The sequence below is a fragment of the Pyrus communis genome, chromosome 13 (assembly GCF_041283825.1).
Source record: "Pyrus communis isolate YQ-2024b chromosome 13, ASM4128382v1, whole genome shotgun sequence".
Classification (NCBI taxonomy): domain Eukaryota; kingdom Viridiplantae; phylum Streptophyta; class Magnoliopsida; order Rosales; family Rosaceae; genus Pyrus; species Pyrus communis.
The window spans coordinates 21,518,602-21,539,105 of NC_142577.1; the positions used below are offsets into that span (position 1 = coordinate 21,518,602).

The 20,504-nt window shown below is 37.1% G+C and overlaps 3 protein-coding genes across 7 annotated transcripts; 2 read left to right on the forward strand and 1 right to left on the reverse strand.

Annotated features, from left to right (window-relative positions):
* Positions 1-4,211: 4,211 nt before the first annotated feature.
* Positions 4,212-7,122, forward strand: LOC137736690 (putative polygalacturonase). The gene is made up of 6 exons (XM_068475923.2): positions 4,212-4,500; positions 4,929-5,246; positions 5,349-5,469; positions 5,559-5,733; positions 5,841-5,911; positions 6,127-7,122. The coding sequence occupies exons 1-6, from the start codon at positions 4,489-4,491 to the stop codon at positions 6,798-6,800; spliced, it is 1,371 nt and encodes a 456-aa protein (XP_068332024.2). The 5' UTR covers positions 4,212-4,488; the 3' UTR covers positions 6,801-7,122.
* A 1,469-nt stretch (positions 7,123-8,591) lies between these two features.
* LOC137737131 (uncharacterized) lies at positions 8,592-18,777 on the forward strand. 5 transcript variants are annotated; one of them, XR_015954750.1, is made up of 13 exons: positions 8,617-8,835; positions 8,922-9,065; positions 9,165-9,280; positions 9,414-9,568; positions 10,359-10,447; positions 13,424-13,973; positions 14,266-14,433; positions 14,699-14,862; positions 14,991-15,070; positions 15,497-15,608; positions 15,936-16,047; positions 16,249-16,323; positions 16,596-17,133. XR_015954750.1 is itself a non-coding variant. In XM_088682481.1 (13 exons), exons 1-12 carry the CDS (start codon positions 8,746-8,748, stop codon positions 16,737-16,739), a joined length of 1,887 nt encoding a protein of 628 aa, XP_088538607.1. In that variant the 5' UTR covers positions 8,617-8,745; the 3' UTR covers positions 16,740-16,761; positions 17,633-18,777. The 5 variants fall into 5 exon arrangements, 4 of the variants coding, with proteins under 4 accessions (XP_068332617.2, XP_088538607.1, XP_088538608.1 ...); XM_088682481.1 differs by lacking the exon at positions 15,936-16,047 and adding an exon at positions 17,633-18,777 and having other exon boundaries at positions 16,596-16,761; XM_088682482.1 differs by lacking the exon at positions 15,936-16,047 and adding an exon at positions 17,757-18,777 and having other exon boundaries at positions 16,596-16,761.
* On the reverse strand, positions 17,376-19,340 carry LOC137737132 (uncharacterized). The gene is made up of 3 exons (XM_068476517.2): positions 18,950-19,340; positions 18,776-18,860; positions 17,376-18,654 (listed from the first exon to the last, which is right to left on the reverse strand). Exons 1-3 carry the CDS (start codon positions 19,040-19,042, stop codon positions 17,678-17,680), a joined length of 1,155 nt encoding a protein of 384 aa, XP_068332618.2. The 5' UTR covers positions 19,043-19,340; the 3' UTR covers positions 17,376-17,677.
* Between the last annotated feature and the right edge of the window lie 1,164 nt (positions 19,341-20,504).

Consider the following 20,504-nt stretch of genomic DNA (forward strand, 5'->3'; position numbering starts at 1 on the left):
GTGATAACAAATTTTACTTTTTAGGTTATTAACTTTTTAACACACATATTTTACTATTTATATAATGACACGTGATGTACTACCTCGTGTACCAATCACATTCAAAAATCTCTTTCGCGAAGGTTTGGACTTAAATTAGGTCGGCTAACCTAACCACAAGGCGCACTGTTTGAAGGGTCCTAATTGGACAGTGGCCAACGACGTGTTCCCATCATGCCACGTGGATCTTGACCAAATATAATGAACGGTTGACCGGGACAAAAATCTAGTTTGCGGGCCTAGCTAGGGTGACATTTGGACCCTAAGTAGGGGAACGTGGACATTTGTTATTTGTCATGCATGGGAATTTATCTGAGTTCCCATTCGATTTGAGTGGTGTTTATTGCTTAGTCGTTGCGGTTGTATCATATACGTACAAAACTTAGACCCTAAGTATTATATGATGTGAGATGTCGTAGCTTGATCATCACAAATAGTTTAGAGTTTGCATCTCACGATCATAAGTTTAAGCTGTAACAGCATCAGTGGTGTACGAACATGTAATTAATTATTAATTATTGATGCATTATATAATTTATTGCATACGTCAAGGTCATCTTATTGATCGTAACACTGCCTTTTTATATTTGTACATTCTTTTGGTGCTTGCTAGTTAATTATTATAGTAATTTTTTAGCGTCTATCTAGACCTATAGATGGAGCGTGGAGTTCGGTGAGGGTTTCAAAATGCCAACAAATACGTTTAGTTAAAAAGAGTGCTAAAAAGAAAGCACCTTAATTATATACTAAAGGGTCCCAATAGTAAAAGAATAATTCTAGATACAGTACCAAATAATGTGTCACCAATTAAATTTGTACTTTATTTCAAATTAAAATTTAATTGATAGTCGTAATAAATTTTTTAATAATTTTAATAAAAGTTTATATGATGTAGAACGTGTTTTAATGCACAAATTTAGCGCACAAATCTGATATATGTATGAATGAATTAGCTATATATCAGTCGACTTATTTTAGTACTACACAATGACATGCATATGTCGCATGCAAAGAGATTGGTACGACATAAAATGTTGATCTATATCATGAAAATTGATAGTTTTAATGGTAAAACACTTGTCTCAAAATGATTCGAGTTCAATTTTATCTTCTATTTTATCAAAAGAGAAGAAAGAAGATAAACATTGACAACCTTTTTGTGTTGCCAACTGTGAACTATATTTCAAAGTCTTCCTTTACCTTTGTTCAATATATACATTTCAAATCTTTAACCTAAAAAAACTGCGGCTGCATGCATGAAGATATTCTCACTGCCCCACATCAACATTTCCTAAGCTCAACTTTACGGCGACGAAGAAGAATATATGGATGCCTTTTGCCGATCTAGTACAGCTACAAGATTGGTGCATGTTCTTCTTCTTCTTTATATAAAACTCAGAGACTGAGAAATCTGAAAGTTGGAAATCTTTGGTGCACGTGCTTTTTAGATTATTATTTATTTATTTATTTATCAGTTTGGAGATGGGAGATTTGGGAAAAAAATAGATCAAAACTTGTAGGTCAAAAAGTTGGATGATCAAAAGAGGCAATGCTAAAAAGGGGTCTCTGGGTTATATAGCGAAACCCTAAAGAAGGAACAGTATTAGGGCCACCTCACTCCCTTGGGAGTAATTTGATCTTTATTACAATATGTCTTACAAATGCTACTGGTTTGCAAAAGGAAGAGCATCCTCCGAGCACAAGAGAAAAAGAATGATCATCATAACCAAACTTCTACATTAATTAGATGCTTCCCAATGAAACTTCTCTGACATTTTGTACCTTATTGGACACATTTGAGTCATTTGACCAACCATTTTTTACAAATTTTAGAAAAGTTGAAGTTTCAGGGATCAGCGTCGCACTACTAATCACATCAATACTATTACAACTTGATTACTTACATAGTTTGATTAGTTTTGAGTATTATCATAAAAAAAGAAATCAGTACAATTAGTAGTTGAACCATTCAATATAAAAAGAATTTAACTTCATACGATTTTCGACAGGCACACAGGTTTTTAGCTAGACATCTCAACTCTAATCTTAGTAAAGCCGAAGTTAGTTAACGATTTATTCAACCTCACTTCTTCATCCCATCACATATTCTAATCATAATTCTGCGACTAAACACGGCATTGTTTGATGGATACGCTTGGTGCAAACATGTCTTTGGATCGTTCTAGCTAGACACAAGTTAAACAAGCTTATGTAAGTAAGAGGATGTACAACGTTATATAACTAAGTTAGACATAAGTAGGTCGTGAACACAATTAGTTATATTTACAAAATTTACGGTCTACTAGTATTTTTCTTCACTTGTAAATAAAAGAATATAGATTTAAATCTCATAAACAATGAATTCTATACCAAATTATGAATAGTTCATTGTGTATCTTAAATTCTGTCCCATGATCTTGTTGTATAAATAAAAGAATTGATCGTTTATATTGTGAAAAAATGAAAATACTATGATGCTCCTCCAATTATTTAACAGCTAATTTTTTTAAAATATACTAAAATATATCGTGAAAAAAAGACTCAGAGACTGTCAACGTTTATTTCCTTGATGACAGTATTAGCCGGTAAGTTAACAACCAACGTCAATTATAAAGTATGAACACCCGCAACTTCATCAGTATGAACATTTGAAATTTTTGCCCATTTCTATGCCATCTGGAGATTGAAGATCCCTTGAGCAACCAACCAATCAGTAATTTTCACATCACCTTCTACATAATAATATAATTTCATACTTTTTCAGAATATTTTTTTTAACAAAATATATCATCTACAGTAAAAAGAAGGAGATGAGCTTAGCCTTATAATAAACTAGCAATGATGTGATTCAAACTCGCATTTGGAAAAAATTGAATCTAAAATTTCACTTATAAGTAAAGATGAATACCACTAAACCGTAGTACTGAGTGACGGAATATATTTTCCGAAAACAAAGCAAAACAAAATGCACACCCTATTAAAAAATTAAATTAATAAAATGACGTGTCACACAGAAGTTGGGCCCCTTGTGCTTGTGTTATGTTCTGTCGAGTGTCCAGTCGAGTAATTGAGGCCAGGCTAGCACCTTTGCATGATTGACTTGCAGGCCCCACTCCCCCTCCCCCTCTCCCCTCTCTGCTCTGTCAACCCACATGCGGTCTCAATGCCCCATGCACTCCTTCACTTATTTTATTCCCTCTCTCACCCGCCGTCTCACCATTCCTCCCCTACCACCATCCCCAATTCGCTTACCTGGCGCAATATGTTCGTGTAACTCCGGTAATTTTATCACCGCCGATTTTATTTTTGGACTTTGAACTAATTACTTTTCAACAGATGTAAGCAAACAAGGACGCTATTACAAAACTAGATATGCTAAAGCGATTATTTACTTAAATTGTATAGCAATTGTTTACTTAAATTTAATATATAAGTCACATGATACGACGGTTCACAATTACAGTATGTAATTATAAATTACCACGGTTCACAAAATATAGTCTGAAAAATATGATTCTATAACGTTTTACAATTGAAAATAGTAATTTTTTGCCACTAATAGTTCAATTTCGCAATTCTGTACTTTTAAGTCAAATGCTTAATTTCATTTTAGACGAAATCAGATGTTTTAGATTTACTTTTTATGAATGGTTATTTTGGATATTAAATTATTAAAGCATGATACTTTGTGTGTTGCAGTCCAATTTTTTTCGCACTTTAGGGTAGAATGCTTTTTTTTTTTTTTTTTTTTTTTTACATCAAGAATTTACACTAATATATATTAGAAAAAGAAAAAGAGTTTGAACACGAAACACTATAATTAAATGATAGTGTTATTTATACACTTATTTTAAATTTGATAACACATTCTTATTTATATTTTATTATTGACATTCTTCAATTTATTCAATCCAATTACCAAAAATTAAAAAGATGCGTTAGGAATAAAAAATAGGAATGTGGATATCACTATTCTAACTAAAATGATAGCCCTAACTACTAGGAAATTTATGGTTTTTTTTTTTTTTTTTTCTGTGAAAATTACAGTGTCACAAATGGAGGGCCGTTTCAAACATTCTGTCGGCGAGAGACGTTACTAATCATAATTGATTAAGGACGGTAAATATCAATTAGTGGCAATAAATGAGATTAGTTTATTCCCTTTTTATTCTGATTATGTGCATGCCAGAGCTGGCATTCTGCAGTGGCTACATTTTCTGTAATCCATTTTTCACCATGTATTAATTTTCCATTTTCCGATTTTAATTTTAATTTTAGTTTTCCTTACCATATATAAGTATTTTTGCTTTGTGTCGTTCAACAATTAATGCCTCTATAGGGCTGCCCTTGCTCTTTGGTTGCTCTGCTTCTTCTTCTTGTTCCTTTTCATTCTCTGCTCTGCAGTTCTACTGCTTTCTCTCCTGCTGCAGAGAGAGAGAGCTTTCACTCATGAAGATGCTAGTAAGTACGTTTCTTTTTTTCTGGGGTTTTTACTCTCTGCGTTTCTGTGCCAATCTCGAATCCAAAGTCTTGATTTTTCTGATTCAATTTTCATTTCTCTGGGTGGGTTTTTTGTTTTTTGTTTTTTTTTTGTCTGGTAAAAAAACAGTTGATCTGTGTGATGTTTGGATTTGTTTTTCAATTGGGTTTTGTTTTGTTTTTTTGAATCTACCTTTGAGTTTAATTATAGTTCACTCTGTAGCTTGCATTGATCAACTCATAACCTGTCAAATGTTCTCGAAAAATCCCATGATTGCTGCTGAATTGTTCAAATTCTCGTTATTTGTACTTGAATTTAATTTGATTTATTTGTTTGTCCAATGAATTTGTATTTTTTTCTGAAGTGTTCTGAGAACCAGTGGCTTTTTCTAAATTTCCACCGTTTTCAGGTGGTGCTTCTCCTGCTGCTGGCCGTGAGTAATGCCGTCAAAGTTGACGGAGAAGACGATGAGAAACCGTGTGATAATAAACTGACATTAGAGCCAAGGCCGCACAGTGTGTCCATCTTAGAATTTGGCGCTGTCGGAGATGGCAAGACATTGAACACTCTTGCCTTTCAGAATGCCATCTTCTATCTCAAGTCTTTCGCCGATAAGGGCGGTGCTCAGCTCTATGTGCCGCCGGGGAGGTGGCTTACCGGAAGCTTCAACCTCACCAGCCACCTCACACTGTTTTTGGAAAAGGATGCTGTCATTCTTGGATCTCAGGTATTGCTTTACACTGCAATGAGATGCTGCTGAACGCTTAAATCAGTTGGAGATGCTTTCGTCTTTCGCTTTGTTGAAATGTTTGTGGTATTGCTTGTTTAGGATCCGTCCCATTGGGAAATTGTTGAGCCTTTACCCTCGTACGGTCGAGGGATTGAACTCCCCGGGAGGAGATATCGTAGCTTGATAAATGGATATATGTTGCATGATGTGGTCATAACAGGTATGAAGAATCTCTCTGAATTTCGTTTGCTGCTTTTAACATGTTCTTTATCCGCGCGGCCTGATTCTCATTTGCTCGTGAATGCATAGGTGATAATGGAACCATCAATGGCCAGGGATCGGTTTGGTGGGATTGGTTTAGCTCCCAATCTCTGAACTACAGCCGCCCGCATCTTGTGGAATTCGTTATGTCTAAATACGTGGTGGTTTCGAACCTCACATTTATAAATGCTCCCGCTTACAACATCCATCCAGTCTATTGCAGGTCTGTGAGCTAAGGCCACTGATGATTGCGCACTTGTTCTTTCATTTTTATTCGTTTTTCGGTTATAGAAGATATTAATGTTATGTTTATAATCGAATGCAATGCAGTAATGTACATGTTCTCAACATATCTGTATCTGCTCCTCCGGACTCCCCTCATACTGTCGGAATAGTCCCAGGTTTGTGACATCTCTTGACTTCCTGCTATGAATTTACGTTTAAGTATTGTTCTTATCCCGAAAAATGGAAGTAGAAATGTTGGATAAAATTTGAGCTCCCTCCCCACTTTTACAAACATATTTTCTATGTGCATCCTGAATTTTCCGTTGTTGGAAATAACTGAATTGGAAGAAACTTTTTGGCGAAACTCAAACAATTTTTTCTGTGCTTTCAGATTCTTCTGATACTGTGTGCATAGAAGATTGCATCATTGGCATGGGGTATGATGCCATTGCCCTCAAGAGTGGTTGGGATGAGTACGGTATTGCCTATGGAAGACCGACCACAAATGTACACATCCGGCATGTCACCTTACAATCAGCTACTGGTTCTTCTCTTGCCTTTGGTAGTGAGATGTCCGGTGGCATTTCTAACGTACTTGTTGAGCAGGTCCGCCTCCACAACTCCTTTAGCGGCATTCAGTTCCGAACAACAAAGGGTAGAGGCGGTTACATCACAGACATCATCATATCAGATGTAGAAGTAGAAAACATCTACATGGCATTTGGTGCCTCTGGCCAGTTTGGTTCTCATCCTGATGACAAATATGATCCTAACGCTCTCCCTGTTTTGGATCACATCACATTGCAAGACGTTGTTGGCACAAACATCACCATTGCCGGACGCTTCACTGGCATCGAAGAATCACCATTCACTTCTTTCTTTCTATCCAACATCTCCTTATCATTAAATTCTGCTTCTCCCACTACTTGGGATTGTTCGTATGTTTCCGGCTCTTCTGAGTCTGTCTTTCCAGAACCATGTTCCGACCTCAATACCTCGTATTCAAATCCTTCCTCCGCCCACATTTCGCTGCTCACCGTGAATGGAAAAGCCGCGGTCTTATGATACCAATTCCGCCGAACTCCGGTTATACTTTTCGGCCAAAATCTACAATGAGGGAAAGAACCAAAGATTTTCTACCATTGCCATTCAAAATTAGACCACATTCTTTTAAATAAGACACATATGTTCAGATTACTTGTTTCATCTTCTTCTTTTTCATCCTGTAGATTTGCAGTCACGCATGTTCTTTTATATTCTGCAGATTATTTGTACAGCTTCATTTCTTCATTCATGTGTAAGCAAATTTTTGGTAGTGATGATGTAAGGGAACTCGGCTTTTTGTTAGTATTTTTCTGTTTAAATTTTAATACTTTTTTACCCAAAATGCGGGTGCGTGTGGTGTCCTTGTATGCAAGTTTTTACTATGCTCTGTCCTACGCTCAAGAAAATCCCTTAGTACTGGTTTGGTATTGATGTGTTTTTATAAAAAGTGGGTATTTGTCGCTAAAGTTAAGACAAAAGGGATGCCCTATAAGTTTCATGTGGGGACTGTTTTGCCAAACTCTAGCTCTATGGGGTGTGTTATGTCCTTGTTAGTGAATTTCATGAGGCTCGTGGTTTAGGGTTTTGATCGATTGTCGGAATGAGGGAAACGATGTCCAAGTGTTGACCCTTGTTATACTTCTCCAAGAAAAAATATGGATGATAAAATACTGTCGTGTGGAATATACTATATTTGAGTATAGCGAAAGTTCTCTTTTCAACATTTAATAGAGTTTTAAGTTCAAATCTAATTATTTCGTAACCGTCAACTCTTGTTGTACTTTTCTTCTTCCTAGTAAGATCTCTTATTTATGTTTTATGATCAAAATGTTTTCAAAATCTTAGAATTTTAGTCACTAAATCTGGAGGTTTAAGCTGTACTATCACACTCTTTTCATGTCACATGAATTCATAACATGTGAAGATGTCACGAAAATTTGTCTATACCCTTTTTTTTTTAAATTTTTTATCCAAGTCTGTGCCTCTTTTCACTCTTAAAAAAGAAAAAAAAGAAAAACAAGTTGTAAGTTATGATTGTCTGCCGTAAGTCACAAGTCATAACCATAATATCTAGTACCTGCCAACAAAATTGGTTTACTAAGAATGTAACATGTTTTAGCAATATGATTTGGTCCGAAGCCATAATAATCACAAGTTCAAACACACAAATGATATTGTCTTCTTTTTAAGGAGTGAATTAGGGAATGCTAATTGGACACACATTAGTTTGTATTTTGGAAAGTAAAATACACGTATGTTATGTTATTCTAATTGTTTGAAAAACATCACCTCTCAATTTTGGACGCCAATTAATTTTAGAGAATTTTTTTACACACAATCGTTGTCTCATAATAGCTGATCAACATATCATCATTGGGAATCGACATTGTGAACTATGCAATAATTCCACCCTTCCATAAAGTTATTTTCCCTGTGTTTTAAAGATAAAATAGATTTTGGAAGGTATTTTACATGATATATGGCACCCTGCAAGTTGCAAGGGATACGTGGAGTTTGTGTTTTCTCATCGAGAAACCAACAAAGCAGCGCACGCTGTAGTATCTTTCATGCAATCGGCAATAGGTTTTTTTATTTGGGATTGTATTGGTCCCGATTTTATTTTTAATATTATGCTGAGGATGTAAACTTATCAATTAGACTTTACGGGATAAAATCTAATCTTTCGACCGAAAAAAAGAAAATAAAAAAATAAAAAAGTAAACGTTGGATCCAAATTGAAAAAAATAAAAATGGGCCGGTAGACAAACAAAGCCCAACATTTGAAAACAGCCCACATTAACAACGAATAACGCCCTAAACGAAAAGCAGAGCCTTTGCCGCCATCACTCTTCAGCTGCCCTAACCCTCTTCTTTCCTCTTCTCCTCGTTCTAGGGTTTAGGGTTTAAGCTCTGCACCTGTACGCAGCTCATCCTTGTCCTCTACGACCAATCCCCAACTTCCGGCATGGCCTCGTCAAACATCAGAGACCTCCTGACGGCGTTCAGTCCGTCTCTGGACTTGTTCGCCATCAGCTCCGGCGACGGTCGAATCAAGGTACTTCTGTAATTTTATGGAATTTGGTTGATTTATTTCTCTATTTCTTATGAAACCCTAATTTTCAGTTTCTGGGTATGCGTTAGATTTGGGATACTGTGAAGGGGCAGGTCCAGACTGAGTTTACAGACATTGTAGCATCGGAAGATACAAGCATATGTGCTAAACGAGAAAGAGGGCACCTCTCAGTTGATTACACTTGCATGAAATGGTTCTCTTCTGAACGAAAGGTTGTGAATTTGCTTTCGTTTTAGATTAACAAGTAAGCTGTAGTAAACTTTTTTTGTGAAATTAATTTTATTTTTGTGCAATGCCGTCCATTGTTGCAGAAGAAGAGGAAGCTTGGTTCCTCATTTTTGGTTTTAGGAACCGGTGGCGGCGATGTTTTGGCGCTTGATGTGGCTGCTGGGCATTTGAAGTGGAGAGTTAACGATTGCCATGCTGGGTTAGCTCCCCGCTTATACTTTATTATTTGTCTACATATTATGTTAATGTATATAAATGCCTTGTGTTAATGTATGTTTTTGACTTCTCGGGCCGCCTAATTAATCTTTCTCTTGCATGTTCTGTTGTTGCAGTGGTGTTAGCTCCATATCATTTGCAAGAAATGCATCGTGTATTTACACTGCTGGTGCTGATGGTATGATTTGTGAAATTGACTCTTTGACGGGAAACCTGTCAGGGAAGTTCAAAGCTTCCACTAAGGCAATCTCCTCGATGTCTGTTTCATCAGGTATGTTACATATGTATATATTCATCACCCTACATCTTCTGTTACTATTGCGTAGTGCATTATTCTACTTAAGGTTTGTGTTTGATACTGCTCAGTTAAAATTACTTTACGAATAATACCATCTGGATTCAAGATTTCATGATCGACTGCCAATATTTATGCCAAGCCAATGAGCATTCTCTTCCATAAACCAAGATTTTACCAGGATTGTAGTTTAAGAGAGATGCGAAAGTGAAAGCAGGGTTGCTTATGTAATTGGATAACCATCACTGAGAACTGTCTTGACTGGATTATTAGCTATGCCTTTATGTTGTCTCAGTAGCTAATTAAGTTGAGAAATGATAAATAATGATGGTTATGCATGGCAAGTTGGTAACTAATGCTGGCCAAGAACTGATTTGTCATAAGTCACAAATAGAGAAAAGGAATTCCGGTGGTGAAATTAGTTCTAGTTGCGGTTCCTGTGGAGGTGTAGAGTTGGCCATTCAATATATATATATATATATATATATATATATATATATATATAGGTGGAGAGGGTCTTAGTTATTAGGTTTCGGTCAGATATTTATAGTGCATGTAATACCTCTCATATTCTGTCTGTTGTATGTTAAAGCAAATTGTAGTTCCAACATCCAAGTGTATAGTAGTTAATGCTAAAAAAAAGTAAAATTTTGCAATATTTGTCAAGGACCAGCTTCATGTGCGTCCAAATTAAACCATATTGTTAGATTGTGCCATTTGGTATTTTTCTGATAGTACATTGTGGATGGCCTTTTCTCTGCACCAGATGGGAAAATATTAGCAACTGCGGCTGCACAAGTGAAGATTTTCAATTTGTCTAACCACAAAAAGATACAGAAGTTTTCTGGCCATCCTGTGAGTTTTATGAATTTATTATATTCTCCTTTTTTCTATTACACTTTTTGCCTCTTTGGGTGCCTAAACATGTGTACATGTTAACAGTCTGCTTATCTTCAAATGATCTTTGTTGGTTTACCATTGTTAGAATGTGATTAGTAAGGAAATATATATATATATATTTTTTGATGAAGAAATAAATTTTTATTGCAAAGAAACAATAAAAATACAAAAGCGGACGAGAAGTCCACAAAGACACAAACAAAACAAGATAAATAGCACCATCACCCATACATTTAGAAACTATAAAAACAATACAAAACTAACTAATAGCCGCATTCCAGTTACCCCAAATTTCTGAAATAGACGCATCTCTAAATTCTGTAGTAACTGAAGCCCATGACCATAACCGAACATTATCCCACATATCCTTCCTTCTACTGCCTTCGTTATTCTTAAAAATCTGCTTGTTTCTTTCCATCCAAATGACTCAAAAAATAGCTGAAACTATACATCCCCATAAGACCTTGATTTTCTTCCCCTTTCCTGATAATTTATGTTCCTCAACCATAAGAGAATAACAATGCCTGGGTAAAACCCAACTGATACCGAACTCCTTAAACAACTTCAACTAGAGATTTAAAGCCACTGGATAGTGAAGAAACAGATGGTCAACATACTCTGAACTTTTCTTGCATAAAATGCACCAATCAGGTTGTAGACATGAGCTAGGTTGCCCTTTTTGGAGCATGTCACAAGTGTTAATTTTCCCATGAGCCACTAACCAAGTAAAGACCTTCACTTTATTAGGAACTTTAGATTTCCAAACCAGGCCATAAGCCTGAAAAGCCCTATCAGCACAGCTTTTGAGAAGATAATCGCAATAAGATTTAACAGAGAAACTTCCTGAAGAATCAAGTATCCAATTTCTTGATCAACCCTTGAGGGGTGAATGCAAACCTGATCTGAACTTGTCAGGAAAGATGACAATTCGTCTAATTCTACATCAGGCAAATTCCTTCGAAACCCAAAGTCCCAATTCAAAGAAAGTTCAGCAAAACTAGCCACACTAGAAATACTCTTGTTATGAAACTTGGATAAGTTGAACAACCTAGGAAATGAGACTTGTAAATTTCTTTCGCCTAGCCAAATGTCTTCCCAAAATCTAATTCAATCTCCTTTGCCAAGAACAAAGAGAAAAGAACTATACCCTTGGGAAATATCCTTCCAAGGACTTCTACTTGTTCCAAACCGAACTATCTTGGAATCTCAACCATTGTCACTGAGACCATACTTGCTTCTAATCACTTTACGCCAGATGGAATCACTTTCGACTGGAAAACGCCATAACCATTTAGCTAACAAAGCTTTGTTTCTCACCAATAGATTGCCAATACCTAAACCCCCTTCCTCTTTAGGTTTTTGAAACTGTGTCCCATTTAATGAGGTGATCTTTCTTATCTTCACCAACACCAGCCATAAGAATTTCCACATTAAGCTTTCCAGATTCCTGACTTCTCCTTTAGGAATCTTGAACGAAGATAGAAAATAAATTGGTAAACTTCCTAACACCTATTGAATTAAAGTTAATCTTCCCCCTCTTGAAAGAAAGGCACACTTCCAGCTCAGCATTCTTTTTTCGACTTTTTCCACAATTGGGTTCCAGAAGGAGATAGCTCTAGTCTAGGATTACCTCCTAAAGGAAGACCCAAATACTTGACAGGCCAAGAGCCCACTTTGAATCCCCACAAACCAGCCAAACTCTCAAAATTTTCTTCATCCACATTAATACCCATTAAAGAGCATTTGCCCTTATTCAACTTCAATCCAGAGATAGAACAAAAACAATTTATTACTGATAAAAGATTAGTCCAACCTTGCTGACTGCCAGATAGAAAAAAGATTGTGTCATCGGCAAATTGCAAGTGAGAAACTTCCACATCCTCATAACCAACACGCAACCCCTCAATCAATCCACCCTCAATGGCTCTTCCCAGTAATCTATTAATGATGTCTACTGCTATATTAAACAATAAAGGCGAAAAAGAATCGCCTTGTCTAAGTCCTCTTGACGCCCCAAACTTACCCCTTGGTCGGCCATTTATTATGATGGAAAAGTTGGTAGATTTCAAGCCAGCCCAATATCCATTTTCTCCAGCTATCACCAAACCCTTTTCTTTCCAACACATTAACTAAGAAATCCCAATCAATGTGATCATAAGCTTTTTCAAAATCAAATTTGAACACAAGACCTTCCTTCTTTTTCACCCTTGTCTCCTCAACCACTTCATTGGCCACTAAAATTGTATCAAGAATCTGCCTTCCTTTCACAAAAGCTCCTTGAGCCTGTGAGATTGTGCCACTAATTACCTCCTTTAGTCAAGAGGCCAACACTTCTGACAAAATCTTGTATAAACTCGTTGTCAACCTTATAGGCCTATAATCAGCAACACTAATTGAAATTGCTTTCTTTGGTATGAGACAGATGTATGTTTCATTTGTGATTGAATTTATGATTCCACTGCTATGAAAATCATTGAAAACCCTCACAATATCTGATTTTACCACCTCCCAATGTTGCTGAAATAATTCCACAGTAAGACCATCAGGAGCTGGTGATTTATCACCCCCACAATCGAACACTACCTTTTTTTATTTCCTCTTCTTCAAAATTCCTCTCCAGCCATATTGCTTCCCCTTCCTTGATTGGACTCCAATCAATGCCTTCTATAGTTTGACACTTCCTCCTCACATGCAGGCCTCTTTCCACCATTAGGGAGTGGAAAGAGGCCAACATGTGTAAATCAACATGTGTAGGGGTTGCATTTGTATGAATTTGAACTTAAGATATTTGATACCTGGAAAAATGTTTTATTTTATCGTTTGTGTCCAAAATGTTCCAGCTATCAGGAGGGCTAACCTTCGTTTTATATTGTAGCGTTTTCTTCAGCCGTTCTTTTTTAATTTAATAATATTTTCTCAACCATTCATTAGGGTGCTGTTCGCTGTCTGATCTTCACTGAAGATGGGAAGTATATCCTCTCATCTGCAGTTGGTGAAAGGTATATTTCAGTGTGGAGTATAGCTGGTGGAAAAAAGCAGTCTGCAAGTGCTGTCCTTAAAATGGAGCACCCTGCTGTCTTCGTAGATAGCAGGTGCATAGACAGTGGGGAAGTTAGTGATGTAGGTCTATATGTTTTAGCAATTTCAGAAGTTGGCATTTGTTACTTTTGGTTTGGACAGAATACTGAAGAACTACGGAATGCGAAGCCTACAAAAATTTCACTATCTTCTGATGACATTTTGTCTACAACATACAAGGGCGCATTACCCACAATATTTGCTGCGGTTTTTCAAGGAATTGCGAAAGCTGCTTCTGGTCAGTTATTTGTCACTTATGGGTCGCCAGTGAAACCATCATTCCAGAAGATTTTGGTGCATTCTGGAACAGACATAAAGTTGAGTAGTTCCCATGATGGGGTTCTTCTACCAATGAGTCAGTCCCTTGTCAAATCTAAGAAAGGACAAAATGTACAAAATAGAGGTAAGACTTTCTCACAACAAGTTTTCCCTCTTAACCACATTTAGTCTCATTTCTTGTTGATTCCCTGGGATATATAGTATGAGATACTGACTGATACATTAGGGACCCTGCTGAGAGGAATCAAAACCATATTTTATTTTTCTTCTTTAGATGACGCACCTTGCATTAGCATTATTGTTCGTTTATAAATTTTGTATGCCTGCTAGGATTTGTTGCTGCTGATAACCCCTACATTTTATTCTGATTCTTGATTTTTGGCGGTCAGCTGACTATTTGTGCAATGATCCAACAGTTATTGCATTAGATCGTGCAAATGCAGAAGAAGCCTTGCATCCAATGCCAAGGATTTTTGATTCACATGGGAAAAAGAAAAGACACGATAAATTGAGTTTTGACCAAGATGAAGAAATGGTTGATTTGGATGACAGTAGGGGTCACACTGGCCTTGTGAAGAGCAAAGGTGGGTGTTATAGTCACTCAGGAATGCATTTGAAACTTTTCTGTATGTATTAAAAGTAATCTTATATAGCTACCAAGGCTTATGTAGTGATGGCTGCAATATCTGTTTCCACCATACAATACTCTATTTTGAGCGTCAACGCGGCTTACTAAATGTTATTTGACCTTTGGTCGTCATATGTTTATTTACTTTCCTATTGGAAGTAGCGCAGAAGATATCCTGATGGTGGTTTTACCTGTTTCATATGTTATGTTGGTATGCGCAGATGGCATGGTAGAACTTGAAGCTGACACTGCGGCAATTTGCATGGAGGACAGACTGAGATCATTAGGGATAATTAGTAAAGTAGATGACCATACATTCAACTCTACACTCAATTCTGCAACATTTAAGAGTATTGATCTTCAGACTAATATGCCGCAGAAGAAGGTTGGTTTGTTTAGTATTTACTTATGTGTGAATATTGGCTTGATGTTGTATTTTTATATTATTATGTGCACTTCCTGATTTCTCCCTCCCTTTATTTTGTCCTGATCTAAATACATATGATCTGCCAGATGAGGGCAGCTGTGCTGTCATTAGAACCTGGTGACGCATGCAAATTATTGGGAGTCCTTGTAGCCATGTGGCAAACAAGGTTTGTTCTTGCTGTTTTGGTCTTCTTTGGGTTTTCATTACATGCATGCATGCATGTAGAGTTATATGTTATTTTGAAGGTGTAGATTTATTCTTTATGCATTTTTTTAGAACAGTGAATTGTTAGTTTGGTTTTATACAGACAATTTGTGCCTTAAATGCTTTAAGTTAACTTATGCATGTATCAAGAATATATGTATTTTCTTCCGTGTGTGTTTTTTGAAGGATGGAAGAATTCTGAATTCCATAATATCTGATGCGCTAATGTGTATCTGAACCTGGTCCACGATTTGGTTTTTATGACTGTTATTGACAATTTATGCGATATAGTGATAGTTTGCTTCAATATTTTTTTTATCTGTTTTAGAAAGCATTACAGTATAAGTTAGGTATGACTTGAATTTTAATCTTTGATTATCTCTAACAGGTCTAGCAGCGGGAATAATGTTCTTCCTTGGATTTACAGCATATTGGTAAATCACAGTCATGATATCATGTCTCAAAAGTCTGAAACCCAGATGCTTAGCTCTTTGTTGAAGGTAAAATTTTGTGACCGATTTATACTAGTTTATTACCAGTCACTATTTGCTCCCTTATTTCATGCTCCCTTTTTTTTTTTTTTTTTTCCTTTCTTTCATTTTAGTTAGAATGAGCGCTTGAGATGACATGTTGCATATTAAAGCAAATTTCAGCCTTCTGTCCTCTTTCACTGTGTATAAGTTCTAAACACTAATTCTGAAAATCAATATGGAAGACTCGACTTACAATTTCATTATAAAATTTGTGGTCGACGAAGATCTTCCGTTGAAATGTTCCCTGTTGAGGAATATGGTAGCCTATGACTTACTTTCATGTTTGACTTGCAGTTTCTTACTATTCCCCACAGTGATGCTAGGTGCCTGCTTTGGGCTTATACATATGATACACCATTACCCACTACCCCTTGACAGGCAAAGCCAATGCCTAGATGAATCTTTGGTTAGACTACCCTCAAGTCTTAAAGTGTTACCTCTAATAAAATGACTTTCCACAAATTCCACCTGGGCATAATAGTTTTTGGATTTATTATCTTCCTTATGGGGACATAATCTAAAACTCTCAATACCTCTTAAAGAAACTAGACTTGATCTTAAGTAATAATATGGATGAAGCGTTTAATTGATGTTGTTCTCCTTGCAGGTTACCAAGTCCAGAGGGGCAGCTATTCAGCCTTTATTACAATTATCAGGTCGTTTGCAACTTGTGATGGCACAGGTATATAAAACCTCACATTCTAACTTGAATTCAGTAATTTTGTTGACCAAGTCTTTTGGTTTTTTTGTTTTTTAAGGAAAACTAATGAAAAGGGTTTGAAAACTTTGAGTTTTAACGATAAGGACAAAATAAAGGGTAAAGTGAATAGTATCAGAATTGACTTTTTAGTGTAAAAATGTGGTTTTTCGTTAAAGCGAATAGTACCGGGAGCTTTTCGTCAAAGTTCCCTTTTTTTTTAATCTTTGATTATTGTTTTTGTTCTGTTTGAATAGATTGACAAGGCAACCCACACAAAAACTCAAATTTTATCGCACAAGCACGAAATGGATGAAAGCGAAGATGAGGATGAAGATGTAAACGAAATTCACTATGGGGAAGAAGGCAATGATTCTGAGATAAGCAGTGACGAGGACTAGTAGATGGATTTTGTGATAGGAGGTATTCAAAACTTTACCGTTATACATTCATTCTTTTGTCTTCTGTTTTACTTGTTATGATGCTTTCATTCTTTGTAGAAAAAAAATGTTTGTATGGAGATGACTTAGTGTACCTACACTATTTGTCTACTGTTTGATTGATTATTACACTACATTGCTTAAGTTTAATCACCACCACAATCAGGTCAATGAAGTCTCATCATGTGGTTTCTGCTACATTGTGGAGTAGATTTATTCTTTTTAATGTGGTGTCTATTATGTCCAGCCGGTCCATGCTTAGTTTTTCTTAAGGATTTGAAACATTTTAGTTGATATTGAATATATGATGACATGTAACACGGTTTTGTTATTGGATTTCATGGCATATGGTTTATTTTTCTTTTTCTTCCTACATTTTCTCTGCAATAGCATGAACACAAGTGTATTACTGTATATTTTCTGCGACTTGTAATAAGTACAAGCGATTTTTGTATAAATTGTGTTACCGCATACTATTTATCTTGACGCTAATTTTTATGCATATAAATCTCAAGTATGAATTCTCCGATGAATATTAAACCAGGACCCTCCTCTCTAGGGCAGAAGTTTGATCTTGGACAATGTCAGTGTTGTAGATTTTGTGAGGAGAGACCGGACACAATGGTTTTTCAGATAAAATTTTTGGCGAAACACGGTTTTGGAAACTCCAGGTTGCAGGCAATATGTATTATAGCCCTGTTGGAGAGGGATTTAAGATCAATTCTTTCTTCACCTACAAGCTTGGAATCTCATTCTTTCTTCCCGTAACATCACATGGTTATTAGAAAAATATATTTTCCTGCTAATATATTCTCCATTAACTTTCTTGCCGTGATTCTTTTGGGGATAAACAGCAGCCCTCCTTTTGCACCGTTGTGTGTGTGTGTGTGTGTCTCTCTCTACATTACGGTGCACGCATTCGGATTTTCGTCGCTAAAAATTGATGTGATGTTTCCGTTGCCGTTCCCGTTGACATAGTGCTGCTCCTCGTTGTAATGGTTCGTCCTGCTCAAATGCGTGGGTTGTGGGGGCGGCTGGATGTATTGATATTCTGTAACATAAGGTGATGGCCTGTATGTGTTGTAGCTCTGTGTTACATACATAGGTGGAGCTGGGGTGTGACTCATTGTGCTGGGGCTCATCGGAGGAGGGCCCATTGCGGCGGGGGTCATCGGGGAAGGGCCCATTGGGGTGGGGATAGGGGCAGTCTCCGTTGGAGGTCCTTGGCTGTTATGGTATCCGTTCCAGTAGCCATTGTAGCCTTGAGAGTAGCCATATCTGTAGCCATAATCAGGTGGGTGGTGACCGTGGTGGTATATGGTATGAACTTCTCCAACGTCTCCTGGTCTCTGGTGGTGTATTTGTTGCCCAGGGTTAGTCTCAGTAGCTACAGGTGTTGGTGCTGCTGGCTCTGGCGCTGGCTGTTGAGGCGGTGGTGATTGTCCCGGTGGGTGGTGACCGTGGTGGTAAATTGTATGAACTTCTCCAACGTCTCTTGGTCTCTGGTGGTGTATTTGTTGCCCGGGGTTAGTCTCAGCAGCTACAGGTGTTGGCGTTGCTGGCTCCGGTGCTGGCTGTTGAGGCGGTGGTGATTCTCTCGGTGGCTCTGCTGGCGAGGCAGCTTCAGCTGGTGGAGCTGCCTCAGCCGGTGGTGGTGCTTCTGCCGGAGGAGGATTTGCCACCTCAGGAGGTGGCGCACCATTCTCTGGTGCTTGTTCTGGCGGCTGAGGAGCAGGGTCTGTTTGTTGTTCTGTGTGGGAACATATGGTGGCAATCTTCCTCGTCTTCTTAATAGCTTTTACTATCTTCTCCGGATCCGCCCACCCAATTATTGTCAACTTTTGTTGTGGGAAGTCAATGTAAAGCTCATATATACCTGCAGAAAAAGAAAAATGATTCTTCACTGAAAAACTAGAAGCTAATAAAAGCTGCGTTCTTAGTGTAAGAAACATACCAACAACCAAAAACAAAAAAACATGGAACTCTTAATTTCTCACCATTGATGCCATGTAGCGCTTTCTTTATCTTCTGCACACATCCGTTACAATCCATCCGGACATGAATCTCCGTCACTCGAGGTTTCTGCATTTGACAAATGAAAAAATTAACGTAAGCATGGACTAATATGTGTAATCTGGAAGCATGTGATTGCAATTAGTTTAGGGGCATACCTCCATGAGATGCAATGAAGAGGGTGGAGGGAGGGAGAGAGGTAGAGGATGAATGAAGAATGAATTAATAGGTGGCATTTTATTTGTGCACATCGAGAAAAAAGGGTAAGGAATAATAGAAAGCAAATATGTGGGACATGCAAGGAATCTCCTTTTTCGAATTGATTAATTTAGCCTGCAAACTTCATTTTCAAATGTGTTAAAAGGATGGAAGAAAGGGCTGGGTTTTGTATGGACGACGGAATGCTGAGCCAAAGAGAATTTTCCTTTTGTGTGTGACGGAATGGATGGCTGTGTGCGATTGAGGGACGTCTGTCTTTTGAATGTTATTAGGATATCCAAAACCGTCCATGGAGAAAAAAAATTGAAAGGAAGATGATCGGATGATCTTGTTTTCATTTTCATCAAGTCATAGCTTTTGAGCATTGAATTGGAGTTCCACTAATCTTATGGAATCCTTTTGGCACAAGCAAAGATCGACGTTCACACACATGCAAATGACAAAAAAATTAGGGTCGGAAAGCATAAACCTCCTTTCATTTTAGTCGCAAAGTTTGATGGAGATTGGAGAGTTGCAGATTCTTTCACAGGCCAATCGTTTTAAAGGGTGTAATTCCATTGTCAGCCTAGTTTTCGATGAGCTTAACCATCTTATAGTATATTCTAGCTAAAGGAAATATAAGATTTTCATTCTTCTCGGGAGAGAGATCTAAACCATGGGCAACAAATATTGCATGATTGTGTTTCAATGGCATACGGAATATTGCATGATTGTGTTTCAGTATAAGTTTTTCATTCTTCTCAGGATTAATAAAAAATTGAGGTCATATGACTTCTATCATTATAAAAAGAATCAATCAATATAACAACACGTCTGTTGATTATACATGCAATTGTGTTTAGTAGCATACACTAACATTTTTTATGCTACCTAATTGAGTGCCATCTGGAATGAGTGTAACTATCTTCTATTCTGGCTAAACACTGTCACGTAGTATAACCAATTCATTTAAACACTGTCACGTAGTATAATCAATTCATTTATACATTATAACATGCAAATTGGTTATTAACACTATTCGCTTCATCATCAAACCGTCAACCACCTATATTATAACTCTTGGAGTAGTAATACCACATGCAAGTGTTTTAGTACCATACCCTAGTTCTTTTTATGTTTCTTAGGATTGATAAGAATCTTAGGCGGTATGGCACCTAGACCTACCAGTTTTGAAAGTTGTTTGACTTTGGTCATTGTGAGAAAGATACCAAAGAACACATAGTTTTCACTCATGGCTGATATTTCTGTTGGAAATTGGAACGAGTTTTGCATTTGTAAGTTTTCTAGTACATCCAGTCGGCTTTCCTCAAGACGTACGGCTTTCTGCTATTTAGATTACTTGGTGCTCCTTGTTATCTAACTAAATTCTTTTAGAAAAAAAGAGTGCAATTGTATTGTGTGTTGGGGCTGGAAGTGACATATGATATATAGTGGCCAGCTTCAACCATTCAACACCAACCAAGTGTCGGTTGGGAATCATATAACAGATGTATT